We start from the raw sequence: 13,585 nt of genomic DNA, 5'->3' as shown, positions 1-13,585 counted from the left end.
GGTTTGAGAGGAGGCTGTTTCTCCTTTCATGTAAGAGTACTTTGGTGAGTTATTACCTAAGAACCGAATTGAAGTTCTCGCTTCACACATAACAGCATTAGCCTCTGCGGGCAGTGGATAGATGTGATTGCTATAATCTCTTTTTTCCCAAGAAAAATGGTGGCCTACTTTTCCTGTGGGAGCAAGGTTTCTAGTCTGGTCTGAAAAGCAGCCATCTAAATTCTACCCAAGTGATGAGGCAGGAGGTTTCATGACCCAAAAGCTAACTTCTTGCTCTCTCTTCCCCTTGGTTCTTGCCTGCTCTTCCCCTCCCAACCTCTCCCCATCCTGCCAGTGAGGAGAAGGAGGAAGTGACCATGGATACAAGTGAAAACAGACCTGAAAATGAGGTGCCAGAGCCTCCGATGCCTACTGCAGACCAAGCCAGCAACGATGACCGCCCAGAGGGCAATGCTGAAGATGAGGAAAAGAAAGAGGTAAATATCCAAGCCTCCTGTTGGGGAGGGTTGGCAGAAGTGGACCTAGGGGACAGAGTAGACCATCTGGTGATCCCTCTTACACAGTGGGAAAACTTAAAGAGGGGATGAGTCAGGGCCTTGGATCAGGGTAGGGCCAAAGAAGAATTCGCTGGTTTAGCAAGGGAGACCCTCATGACGGGAACAGGACTGGTTCCTTCTTTCCTTGTGTGGGAAATATTTCAGTCCAGACTCCTAGAAGTTTGTGATTGGCTTAATGGTCCTTTTTCTAAGACTTAAGCTCAGCTTTTCTATCTTCCCAAGCTTCTCCCTGTGTAGTAACTCGTTGAGGTTTCCCTCCTTTTTAAAAGCCTAATGGGGCTCAGCGCCATCTAGTGGACTTTGATGGTTCTCACCAGACCAGCCGAGCTGAGGAATTTTTGTTCATCTGCCCCCCAGTGGTCTCATTACAAAGATGTAACTTCTTAGAAGCCAGCACTTGGAGTGATCTAGAAGGCCCCTTGTCCATATCTGTGAAACCTTTGCCTCTTTTTTTTGGCAAATATTATCTGGTGTCCTGCACCCAGTTCAGGTGGCTCCCCCATCAGAGCCAGCGAAGTCTTCTTGGCTCTTAAAGTAATAGAATTAGCTGGGTTTGGGAGTGGGATGGCAGGGTGGGAGGGGCTGTTGTGTGTGTAGCCTTTCTCTGGTGTGTGTTGCGGGGGTGGGGGCCGGTGAAAGTGATTTGATGTGCAGAATATTATTTATTACAAGGTCCTTCTTCCCCGTAAAATTTTGTCCAAGTACCTCATGTACGGTAATCCGCCCGTAAAATATAACCCTGCCCAACTGGCCAATCGCTGATGCCGCCTCTTCCTCTGGACCCACCCGCTGCTACTGAGCTGCCCAATCAGAGCTGAGTCTGCCATCCAGGTGTCTTGGCCAGAGGGGGGCATGTATATGGGCTCCTGTGATGGGCCCCCTTTTGCCTCCCTGTCTTGCTTACATCAGGGGGCCAAGAAGAGCACTGTTGTGGAGAGACTTGTATTCAGAAAACAAAAAGCATTTGGAAAGGGGTGGACTTGCATCGTCTCCCTACTTGGGACACCCCAAGAAGAGCTTGTGCCAGTGCTGGGGCGCCTGCCCACATGCCCTTGCTCTATCAAGGATTGTGGGTTGCCATGTTTGCTACAGACTGTTGGGATCCCCATCTAGGGCACCAAGACAACCTAAAGAGTCATTGTTTGTGATCACAATGTCATGCTGTAAAATACTGAATGGGGCCCTCGGCTTAATCTGTGACGACTAGGAACCCTGCAAAGGAGTCTAGGGTCTGTGCCCCAGGGATTTAATGCTGATGACAGCCCAACCCATGTGTCACCACTTGCTCATCAAACGGACTTTCCTTTGGTCCCTGTTGTCCATGGTGAAGGGCAGCATGTTGGTTGCTCCGACTTCTCCTCCATCCCTGGAGGCAGAGGCTCATTCATCCATCTGACTGGAACCATTGTCTCAGCTGGAGTCCCTGAGGAGATGCTACCCACAACCGAGAAGAAAAGTATTCTGACCTTGCTGCTGTCCTGGGGATATTCACGTACCATCCCCAAGCTACCTTCATCAGAGGCTCCATGATCCCAGTCGATGAGAGGACCCCCTCCCCAGTTACAGGCAGAGGAGAAAGGGACTCTGGAGTCATCACCTGGATTCCAAGTATTGGGTTTGTGGTATTGCTGCCGCTTGCCACTGTGGACATAGGGTCTTGCCTGCCTCTCATGATAAAAGGCAAGGACCATTTCTGCTACTCACAGGCCACCTCATCAGGGACTGCAAGATGATGCCCCTACAGGGCCAGGACTGATGTCTCTGCCCCTTTTCCCCCCTCTACCCCTCGCTGAGCCTGGCCACCGCCAGTGAACTGTCTTGACATCATGGAAACTGGGCAGCGTCCCCCCACACGTTTCCCTCCCGCCCCCCCTGCGCCCCTGGGAGGACTCTGGCAGTGCCGTGCTGACTACCACGCCAAGCGCCCACCTTTTTTGCCAACCCAACCCCCCACCAATTGCACAGCGCCTAGCAGGGAGGGCTCATTCTGATTGGACCGGCGGTTGACTAGATACAGTACACAGTGAGGTGCGATTGGCTGAACTGAAGATCCCAGGTGTGAGATGGTACCTGGAACATTTGTCATATTCCTAGTTTATTTTCTTCTTTATTTTCTTCTTCTTTTTTATTTTAATCTTTTATTTTAATTTTTCCTTACCTTTATTTTTCTGATTTCTTTGTTGGATTTATTTATTTGGTTCATGTTTTTCCTGTTTTAATTAAGACTTTTTTTTCTCACTAACTTACCCATCGAGAGCGGCCCAGCTAGGGGTCAGGCTGGCCCTTAACAGAGACCAAGGAGACTTGGTTAGACGACACAAACGGGGCTGGGGGTGGACGGGAAAAAGGAATTTCATCAAGTGGGTTCTGCTCCTACCCTTTAGAAGGGTGGTAGGGTGGTCTTAGTTTTTCCAGAAATAAGCGCCTAAAGGAAGTTCTTGCCCTTTTCTCTATCTCTCTCTCCCCCTCTCTCCTTCTTTTTGCTCTGTCCATAGTCATTCTCTCTCTCAGATTTGCCCAAAGCTGTCTTCTGGTCCTTGGCAGAGCCCCTATGGCTTGAGCCCTGGTTGGAGAGGGAATGGTGAAGGCTCTGCTATAGTAGGAAGAGTGTTTGGAAAGAATGAAAACCTCCTTGGGGATATCCTCCTACTTTCGTAGGAACTTTCCTTACCAGAGATACCTTTAAATACTCTGCGCTGGCCACTTGCCTCAGGAGCCTCCTCCATCGAGTCTGGTGTGCCCCTCTTCCACAGTGGTGGGGGCTGGGTGGTTGTGACAGCCTATGGTCCAAGCATCCTTAACGAAGCCTGGCATTGTTAGTAGATGTCAGGCTGGGCGTTGCGAAGAGGAGGAGGATTGCCTTGTTGAAGTTGCCATTCCAAAGTTGGTTTTCCTTGTTTCCTTGGGTTAGCAAGGAAGGACCTGGGAGGACGAGATGACCCAGTTTGGGCACAGCTTGTTGGGTTGGTACCCTCAACCCGTAGAGACAGTAGAAGAGGGCATGACCAACATCTATAAAGAGCTGAGAGGCTGCAGCATTCCTCTTCCAGCTTATTTCTGGTTAAGCTAATACACGTTTGCTATGGAGATGACTTTTCCCTGCTATGATGTTTGGTTTTATTTTTTTCTCTAACTTGCATTGATTCTGCTTCGTTTTTGCCGTTTGCCGCTTCTGTTTTGGTCTCTGTCTGTCTCTGTGTCTCTATCTTTCTCTGTCTCTTTCTGTGTGTCTTTGGAACCTGTGCTAAGACTGCCCCATTTAACCTCCCTTCCCCCTCTCTGTGGGGTGTCTCTCTTTCTCTTTTTTCCCCCTTATCTTCTCTATACAGAGCTCGCTGCCCAAATCATTCAAGAGGAAGATCTCCGTTGTCTGTAAGTCTAGCCCTGAATCCCTGATAAAGGTCAGAAGTACCATAAAAATCAGTATTCATAGAGAAATTCTCAGTGGCATTCTTGGGTTGCTCCCCTCCTTCCCTGTCCCCCTCACCCAGCAGATCTGTACTTTCCTGGCAAATGTGGGGTTCCATTTTGACATTCAAAACTCTTATAGACAGTCTGGGAATTGTAGCACACGTTTATAATCCCAGTACCTGGGAGGCTGAGACAGAGGGATCCCAGGTTCTCGGCCAACCTTGGCTATTTAATGAGACCTTGTTTCAAAATAGAGAATGAAGAAAAAAAAGGGCTTGGAGTATAGCTCGGCGGAGGTGCAATGCCCCAGGGTTCAATCCCCGGTACCGCCAAAAAAAAAAAAAAAAAAAACCGAATAGGGCTAGTGGTGTATCTCAGAGGTAGGCCGCCCCTAGGTTTGATCCTCAATGCTACAAAAAACAAACTTAGACAGTCCCTGTCATGTTTCTCCAGTTATGAAAGATACGCTATGTTTCAGACCATTTCTCAAGTCTTAGAGGCCTGTTTTTGTTTTTGATGCATGGTCTCAGTACATTGCCCAGTGTAGCCTCACAGTCCTCCTGCCTCGGCCTCCCAAGTATCTAGAATTACAGGTGTACACCACCATACCCGCCCTTAGAGCCAGTTAGTACTTTCACATATATGATCCCTTTGAACTAAGAGTAAGTAGAGAGCTTCCTATATAATGTTTGCAGATGTATACTTTATTCTAAGAAAACATCTGGGGAAATGAAAGTACCCCACATCTCACACAGTAATATTTTTAACATTTTCCCAATGAGGAATCTAGACTACCAAAAGTATAATAGAACCCTGATAAGGTGACACATACTTGTAATCCCAGTACCTGGGAGGCTGATATAGGAGGATTGCAGGTTTGAAACCAGCCTCAGCAACTTAGGCCCTCAGCAACTTCGCGAGACCTTATTTCAAAGTCTTTAAAATAAAAAAAATCGGGCCTGGGGGCTGTAGCTCAGATAGAATACCCTGGGTTCATTCCCCAGTACCATAAAAAAAAAAAAAGTATAATAGAGCTAGGTGTGGGGACACATGGCTGTAATCTCCTCTATTCAGGTTGGGAGAAGAGGATTGTAGCTTTGAGGCAACTTTGCAAAACCCTGCCTCATAAAAGCTGGGGATGTCAGACACCCCTGTGTTTGAGCCCCCATATCACACAAAAAGTAGCTGCCTACCAAACTAGTTCCCTTCTCTTGCTTTTAGAGGCACTTAGTTTCTATCAAAAAGGACTCCAGTTTTTTTTATTGGTCACTCTGAAACCATGATTTCCCCAGCCCCCAAATAGGACTTCCTTTTACTGAAACTCCAGCCAAAGGCAACCTGTGGGTATTATGGTGTGAGCCACTATAGGGGCCATCTAATTTTTGGGTCCTATTTCTTGGGGACAGCAGCTACCAAGGGGGTGCCACCTGGAAACAGTGACACAGAGGGGGGCCAGCCTGGTCGGAAGCGACGTTGGGGAGCCAGCACAGCCACCACACAGAAGAAACCCTCCATCAGTATCACCACTGAATCACTCAAGGTGAGGTGGGAGGAGCCAGGGAAGGGAGGACAAGACATGTTAAGGTGGGAGTAGACATGGGCCCAGTGTAACGGGGTGGGGGGTATCTGTGTCCCAGAGCCTCATCCCCGACATCAAACCCCTGGCGGGGCAGGAGGCTGTTGTGGATCTTCATGCTGACGACTCGCGCATCTCCGAGGATGAGACAGAGCGGAATGGCGATGATGGGACCCATGACAAGGGGCTGAAAATATGCCGGACAGTCACTCAGGTAAGGCCTGTGCACTCCGTGGTCAGGGGAGAGACATGAGCACAAAGCAGGCAGCTGGGGGCTAAGGCAAAGTCCTGGGCGGGAACTCTCCCACCTGTGCTGGCAGTCAGGTTAATTGACACTTTCTAATAACCAAATCCAGCCAGCCTGATATTATAAGTGAAAGTTTTATTAGAACACAGCAGACTATAAGCCGGGCCTTGGTGGTGCACGTTTGTAATCCCAGCATTTGGGATGCTGAGACAGGAGGATCGTGGTTAGAGGACAGCCACAGCTACTTCTTTGAGGCCCTTTGCAACTCAGTGAGATCCTATTTCAAAATAAAGACTAAGCTGGGCATGGTGGCACATGTTTGTAATTCCATCACTTGGGAGAATCACAGAGGTTCAAAGGCAGCCTCAGCTACTAGTGAGGCTCTCAGCAATTTAGTGAGACCCTGTTTCCAAATAAAGTATTAAAAAAAAAAAATAGGTCTGGGAGTATAGCCAAAGGTAGAAATACCCCTGGGTTCTACCCCTAGCACCACAAAAAATAAATTTTAAAAAACTAAATAAAAAATAGGGCTAGGGGTATAGTTTGGAGGTAGAATGCCCCTGGGTTCCATCCCCAGTACCAAAAAAAAAAAAAAAAAACCAGCCATACTATTTTATTTACTCTCCTGCTTCCGTACTGTTTACATGCTGCAACACCAGCATCGAGAAGTTACACAGAGGCTGTGGCTTTCAAAACCTAAAATAACTTTACTCTGTTATATGAGGAAAGTTACCTAACTCCTGCCTTAGTTTTCCTTAAGACAAAGTTGAGGCACGCGTACTCTCAGGATCTGGTGGGAGTGAACTGAGTAAGATCTCCCCTTAGCAGAAGGAACCAGCTAGGCTGACTACTGGCTGTCTCACCAGAGAACCAGAGACTGAAAACAATGTGCTGGTTTTAGTGTTTCACACACACACACACACACACACACACACACCTTGTATTATGTGATATCTTTAGGTAGTGCCTGCAGAGGGCCAGGAGAATGGGCAGAGGGAAGAAGAGGAAGAAGAGAAGGAGCCTGAAGCAGAACCCCCTGTGCCCCCCCAAGTTTCTGTAGAGGTGGCTTTGCCCCCACCTGTGGAGCATGAAGTCAAGAAAGGTGAGTGAAACAGAACGCAGCTCACCAGGTACCCAGCGCTCTTCCTTGGACCACTTTAGGCATTTGATGTTTTCTGCCTTGTGTTTCAGTGTTTTTTCATATCTGTTACCTCTGCCTAGATGCTAAGCTACTTGAGAGCTGGGTTTGAATCTGTTGAATCTGACTCTTCACATTGAGGAGAGTAAACTAGCATTGTTCCTTGCACATTATGGGTAATCAGCACATCTAGATGGAAGACCGGGTGCTTGGGAGAGAAAAAAAGGAAGGGGACCATGAGCGTGATGGTGGAGGGAAGCTAGCGTTGCTCTACTGAAAGCTGTTCTTGTGTTCTCTTTGATAGTGACTTTGGGAGATACCTTAACTAGACGTTCCATTAGCCAGCAGAAGTCCGGAGTTTCCATTACAATTGATGACCCAGTGCGAACTGCCCAGGTGCCCTCCCCACCCCGGGGCAAGATCAGTAACATCGTGCATATCTCCAACTTGGTAAGTCATTGTTTTCCACATTCCAGGTGCTTACACACACAACACTGAGCGTATGGGTGTTCTTGCCCTCTTCAAGACCCCAAAAGTTGCCGGGCGTGGTGGCACACGCTTGTAATCCCTGCACTAGGGAGGCTGAGACAGGAGGGTTGCACAGGTTCAAAGCCAGCCTCAGCTACTTAGTGAGACCCTGTTTCCAAATAAAATATAAAATAGGTCTGGGAGTATAGCCCGGAGGTAGAAGGCCCCTGGGTTCCACCCTAGTACCACCAAAAAAAAAAAAAAAAAAAGACCCTAAAAAGTCTATTTTTGTTGGCAGGTTCGTCCATTCACTTTAGGCCAACTGAAGGAGTTGCTGGGGCGGACAGGAACTTTGGTGGAAGAGGCCTTTTGGATCGACAAGATTAAATCTCATTGCTTTGTAACGGTGAGAGAAGCTGATTCTTTAGATTGTGGCATAGATTTCCTTTTGTGAGCAGTGTGAGCAGATTTTTAAGGCATTGTGGCAAATGGGAAGGATTAAAGATACACCGTGGAAGCCGGGTGTGGCGGTGCACACTTGTAATCCTAGTACTTCAGCGGCTGAGACGGGAGGATCGCACGGGTTCAAAGCCAGCCTCAGCTACTTAGGCTCTCAGCAACTTAGTGAGACCCTGTTTCCAAATAAAATATAAATCCGGTCTGGGAGTGTAGACCAGAGGTAGAAAGCCTCTGGGTTCCATCCCAAGTACCAAAGCAGGGGGGAGATATACCATGAGCCACGCGTGGTGGTGCACATTTGTAATCTTAGTACTTGGGAGGCTGAGACAGGAGGATCATGGGTTTGCATCCAGCCTCAGCTACTTAGTGAGGGCCTCTGCAACTTAGACCCTATTTCTAAATAAAGAGTTAAAAATAGGGCTGGGGTATAGCTTGGAGATAGAAGGCCCCTGGGTTCAATCCCTGGTACTACAAAAAAACATATGCCATGACTCTCTGCCTTCTCCCCCTGCCAGTATTCAACAGTAGAGGAAGCCGTTGCCACCCGCACAGCTCTGCATGGGGTCAAGTGGCCCCAGTCCAATCCCAAATTCCTTTGTGCTGACTATGCTGAGCAAGATGAGGTAAGAAACCTAAGGAAAGGAAGAATGGGAGGGCCAGGGAGGCCATTTTCTGCTAGATTCCAGCTGACATGGCAGCTAAATCTGTCATTGAGATTCTGTGCTTCCCTCTTCTCCCTGAACCCTTGGTTCTTTTAGTTGAACTATGGGGCCTCCGCATTCCTATAACACTGGTACTGAGTTCCTTCAGTAGGAGTGGCGATGGGGACTTGAAACTGTCCTCGTCCTCCTGTCCACAGCTCGACTATCACCGGGGCCTCTTGGTGGACCGTCCCTCTGAAAATAAGGCGGAGGAGCAGGGGGTGCCACGGCCCCTGCACCCCCCGCCTCCGCCCCCCATCCAGCCACCACAGCACCCCAGGGCAGAGCAGCGGGAGCAGGAACGGGCTGTGCGGGAGCAGTGGGCAGAGCGGGAGCGGGAAATGGAGCGGCGGGAGCGAACTCGATCAGAGCGCGAGTGGGATCGGGACAAAGTTCGAGAAGGGCCCCGTTCCCGATCACGGTCCCGTGACCGCCGCCGCAAGGAACGTGCAAAGTCTAAGGAAAAGAAGAGCGAAAAGAAAGGTACTTGGCTGTGGGGCACATTGTCCTCTAGGTGGGACAGGGTCCCAGATGGGATGGTCAGGGTCACAGTCATGGTCATGTGCCTCAAATCTGATTCACATCCTTCCACTTCAGAGAAAGCCCAGGAGGAACCACCAGCCAAGCTGCTGGATGACCTTTTCCGTAAGACTAAGGCAGCTCCCTGCATCTATTGGCTCCCACTGACTGACAGCCAGGTGAGTACCCTCCTTTGCCTACTCAGAGTGGCATCAAGGCTTAGAGTCAGTGGAGGGTGGGCGTCACGTGACTGAGAAGGAAGGAGCCCAGTATTAGCTTGAACAATAAGGGAAGAAACTAAGATCACAGAAAGGCCAAGGCTGTTTTGAGGAAGTGGATCAGTATGACAAGAACCAAACCCAAGAGTGAAGACAGCCATAGGAGCTGAGTTTTGTGAGTATCTGAGAAATCCACACTATTTTGTTTGTGGTATTGGGGACTGAACCCAGGGCTTTACACACATTTGACAGGCATTGTACACCCAACCCTCTACATCTGAGCCACACCCTTTTTAAGCAGTACTGGATATTGAATCCAGGGCCATTCTACCTCTGAGCCCCAGTCCTATTTTTTTATTCTTCATTTTGAAACGGTCTCACTAAGTTCTGGAGGGCCTCACTAAGTAGCTGGTGTTGGCTGCAAACCTGTGATCCTCCTGTCTCAGCCTCCCAAGTACTGGGATTACATGTATGTGTCACCATGCCTGGCTTATTTATTTATTTATTTTATCGGTACATTATATTATTTTTTTACTTTTAAACAGAGTCTTGCTAAAGTTGCCAAGGCTGGCCCCAAAACCTTCAATCCTCCTATCTCCCAAATAGTAGGATTACAAGCATACACCACTCTGCCTGACTACCGATGGATTTTTTTTCTTTGTGGTGCTGAGGATTAAACCCAGGGGCATTCTACCTCTGAGCTACACCCTCATCCTCATTTATTTTGAACCAGGTCTCACTAAATTGCTGAGGTTAGCCTTTAACCCATGAGCCTCCTGTCTTAGCCTCACAAGTACTGAGATTACAAGTGTGCGCCACCATGTGGCTCTGGCTCCCAACATTTTCTAAGGTATTTGCGGTTCTTTTTGTTTTGGGTATTGTTGTTTTGAGACAGGGTCTAAGTTGTCCGGGCTGGCCTCAAACTTGGAATCCCCCTGCCACCGCCTTCCAAGTCTGGGATTACATGCCTGGCTGTGCCCTCTTCCCACTTCCCATTAAGTCTGAGAGGAAGAGCCAGGTTATGGAGGGAAGTGGCTCAAACCTCTTTCATTTTCCCTCTGTCCTGCTCACCACCTCCCTTAGGTATTCATGTCGTTTTATAAACTCATCCATTTCTCTGCTCTTTAATTTCTAGAGGTTTTGCTTTTTAAAATTTAGTTTGCCGAGCATGGAGGTAGATGCTTGTAATCCTAGTACTTGGAAGGTTGAGACATAAAGATCACAGATTCAAAGCTAGATTCAGCAACTTGGCGAGGCTCTCAGAAACCTCGTGAGACCCTGTTTCCACAACTGGGTGTGGTGGCATTTGGGAGGCAGAGACAGGAGGATCTGAGTTTGCAGACGGCCTCAGCTACTTATCGAGGCCTTCTGCAACTCAGACCCTGTTTCAAAATAAAGAATAAAAAAATAGGGCTGGGGGTGTAACTCGGAGGTAGAATGCCCCTGGGTCCTATCCCCAATACCGCAAAAAAATAAGAAAAGAAAGAAAAAAGATAGAAAATAAGGCTGGGGTGTGGCTTGGAGGTATAATGCTTTTGGGTTCAATCCCCAGAACAAAAAAAGAAAATAGTTTCACTGGGCAATGGGCGCACACTTAAAATTCCAGTACTTTGGAGACAGACAGAAGAATCACAGGTTCACAGCCAGCCTCAGCTACCTAGTGAGGCCTTTACAACTTAGTGAGACCCTGTTTCAAAAACAGGGAATAAAAAAATGGGGCTGAAGATATAGCCTGGAGGTAGAATGCCCCTGGAGGTTCAATCCTTGGTAACACACACACACACACAAGTTTAAGCTGGATGTGGTGGGTGGCCCTTTGTAACTCAGTGAAACCCTGTTTCAAAATAAAGAATAAAAAATAGGGAAGCTGAGCATGGTGGCGCACGCTTGTAATCCCAGCATTCGGGAGGCTGAGACCAGAGGATTGCAGTTCACAGAGAGCCTCAGCTACTTAGTGAGGCCCTTTGCAACTCAGTGAGACCCTGCTTTTTATATCTAGGGTGGTAGATTTTAGAGAAATGCCAGTGCTTGTCACATATAAAAGTTGAAAACTTGGAGGCCTGGTATAGTGGCACATGTTTATAATCCCAGTATTTGGGAGGCTGAGACAGGAGGATTGTAGTCACAGCCAGCCTCAGCATAATTGGGAAGGCCTTGTTTCAAAATAAAATAATAAAATAGGACTGGGGGTGTGGCTAAGAGGTAGAATGTCCCGAGTTCCATCCCCAGTACCACAACAGCAACAAAAAAAGAAAGAAAGAAAGAAAGAAAAGTTGGAGGGAGAAAAGCACCTGAGGAAGTTGCAGAGTCCCTTGCCCACTTCTGCTTAACAGCAAAGCTAACAGTGGCCCTGAGCTAGGAGTACAGTCTAAGCAAGGTGAACAGAAGGGGCTGGTGTGAGCAGGGCTGCCATGCCTAGTGTCTGCCCTTCCTGCCTGGCTACAGATCGTTCAGAAGGAAGCAGAGCGGGCTGAGCGGGCCAAGGAGCGGGAGAAGCGGCGAAAAGAACAAGAAGAAGAGGAGCAGAAGGAGCGGGAGAAGGAAGCCGAGCGAGAACGTAACCGACAGCTGGAGCGGGAGAAGAGACGGGAGCACAGCAGGGAGAGGGACAGGGAGAGAGAGAGGGACAGGGAGCGTGACAGGGGGGACCGAGATCGGGATAGGGAAAGGGACAGGGACAGGGAAAGAGGCAGGGACAGGGATCGCAGAGACGCCAAGCGCCACAGCAGAAGCCGAAGTCGGAGCACTCCTGTGCGGGACCGGGGTGGGCGCCGCTAGCCGGGAAGACATGGGAGAGCTGCAGGTACCAGCCACTCTGCCGGGGCTAAAGGCCACAGAGGGATAGGTACAATCACCACACCCCGGGCCAAGGGTCTTTCACACCATTTGCCCAGTGCCACCTGTCCCCACATACCAAAGGGAGCAGTGGCCATCCTTCCCCTCACACACCCTCCCTAACCTGTCTCTCGGGTCTTGGCCCTCTGCCTCTCATTTCCTGTTCAGTCTGTGAGAGGCAAGAGCCAGGTTATGGAGGGGGAGGTGGTTGGCCAGAGGTGGGGAACTACCGAGTGCCCCAGGCCTCTTTCATTCTCCCTCCACTCTGCTCACCGCCTCCTCTTGGGAACAGTGGGGCCAGGACTGGGTCACCTATGAGCTGAATCAGCATCTCCTCCCGAGTCCAGGCCCGCAGTTCCCAGTCTTCTGTCCTGCAGCCTTTGCCTCTTGCCCACTGGTTCCACTTTATATCCACCTCTACCTTTTGTTCAATTTTTATTTTTATTTTTTTTATTATTAAATGATGTGGTCTATGGAAATAAATAAAAATCTGACTTAGTTTTAACTGGTATGTGAGTGGCTTTCCTTGGGAAGGGTTGGGTGAGAAGCCTAATCTTCTAGGGTGGCTGGGGCCTGGAGGAATCAAGTGGCCTATCGTGCACGCAAGCTCTCTCCTGCCTCGGGGGCAGGGCCTTCCCAGAGTCCTTCATCCCTGCTGGGGAAAGGGGCGAGACCCCAGGGAAGTGGAGTGACTTCCGCCAGGCTCCAGGTCCCGCCAGGCTCCAGGTCCCGGGTCCTGTGCGTGATGAGGCATCTGGTCACCTGCTCGCCGCCTTCGAGGTGCTTCCCACAGTTACCACCAGGGGGCGGTAGCCTCTCGCTTTTCTGGTCCTTGCGATAGGGCTTCCCAAAAAAGGTTTCACTCCCCACCTCCGCCCTCCCGCCGACGAGCCTCGGGTCCCTGGGCGCGACCCGCGGGGTGCCCAGCCCCTTCGGCCACCCTCCAGCGGACTCTGCCGCACGGTGCCGCGCCGCAGCCAGCCGGGGACGGGCGGACCGGGGCTCCGCAGCGGGTCCTGGCCCCTGCGCCGCGCTCGCTCCGCGCTCCGGGCGCACCTCCTGCCGGCCCCGAGCCACGGGCGCTGCGGCCGGGCGGGCGCCGCATCTGTATGCGCCGGCAGCCCCGAGCGCGAGGGGCGGGCGCCGGCTGGCCGGGGAGGGTCGGAGGCTGGGCTCCCTCCCGCGCGGCCGCCGCTCCTCCGCAGGCGGAGCCTCCTTCCCCCGCCCCCTCCGTCTCGCTCCCTTGTTCTCGCCGGGGCCGCTCAGACCTGCAGCGGAGCCGCGGCGCCCGCTCGCATCCGCGCGGGGCTGCGCCCCCGGAGCCGGCCACCGGGGCGGGCGGCGCTCCCCGCCGTCCGGCCCCTCCGTAGGCCAGGTAAGGGCGCCTGCCCGCGAGCCTGGGGTCGGGGTCCTTGCAGGGGCGGCGGGAGCGGCTTCGGAGCGTGCGCTCCGGGCT

General features: G+C 50.6%; 1 protein-coding gene across 5 annotated transcripts in view; it reads left to right on the top strand.

The window, feature by feature from the left end:
* Window positions 1-12,072, top strand: part of ACIN1 (apoptotic chromatin condensation inducer 1) — a gene marked incomplete at both ends in the record, with an annotated part of 55,906 nt that extends 43,834 nt beyond the window's left edge. For 3 of the 5 annotated variants that reach the window (XM_080707724.1, XM_080707721.1, XM_080707725.1), the window contains 11 exons: window positions 335-476; window positions 3,887-3,929; window positions 5,375-5,508; window positions 5,606-5,758; window positions 6,752-6,893; window positions 7,234-7,379; window positions 7,696-7,803; window positions 8,372-8,479; window positions 8,716-9,040; window positions 9,155-9,255; window positions 11,740-12,072. In XM_080707724.1, the coding sequence (XP_080563850.1) occupies window positions 335-476; window positions 3,887-3,929; window positions 5,375-5,508; window positions 5,606-5,758; window positions 6,752-6,893; window positions 7,234-7,379; window positions 7,696-7,803; window positions 8,372-8,479; window positions 8,716-9,040; window positions 9,155-9,255; window positions 11,740-12,072 (1,735 nt within the window). The remainder of the gene's footprint in view (window positions 1-334; window positions 477-3,886; window positions 3,930-5,374; window positions 5,509-5,605; window positions 5,759-6,751; window positions 6,894-7,233; window positions 7,380-7,695; window positions 7,804-8,371; window positions 8,480-8,715; window positions 9,041-9,154; window positions 9,256-11,739) is intronic. The other 2 variants (XM_080707723.1, XM_080707722.1) reach the window with 2 other exon arrangements.
* Window positions 12,073-13,585: the final 1,513 nt, after the last annotated feature.

This window comes from Muscardinus avellanarius (genome assembly GCF_963383645.1).
Source record: "Muscardinus avellanarius genome assembly, chromosome: 12".
Classification (NCBI taxonomy): domain Eukaryota; kingdom Metazoa; phylum Chordata; class Mammalia; order Rodentia; family Gliridae; genus Muscardinus; species Muscardinus avellanarius.
This window is presented reverse-complemented; position numbering and strand designations above follow the sequence as displayed.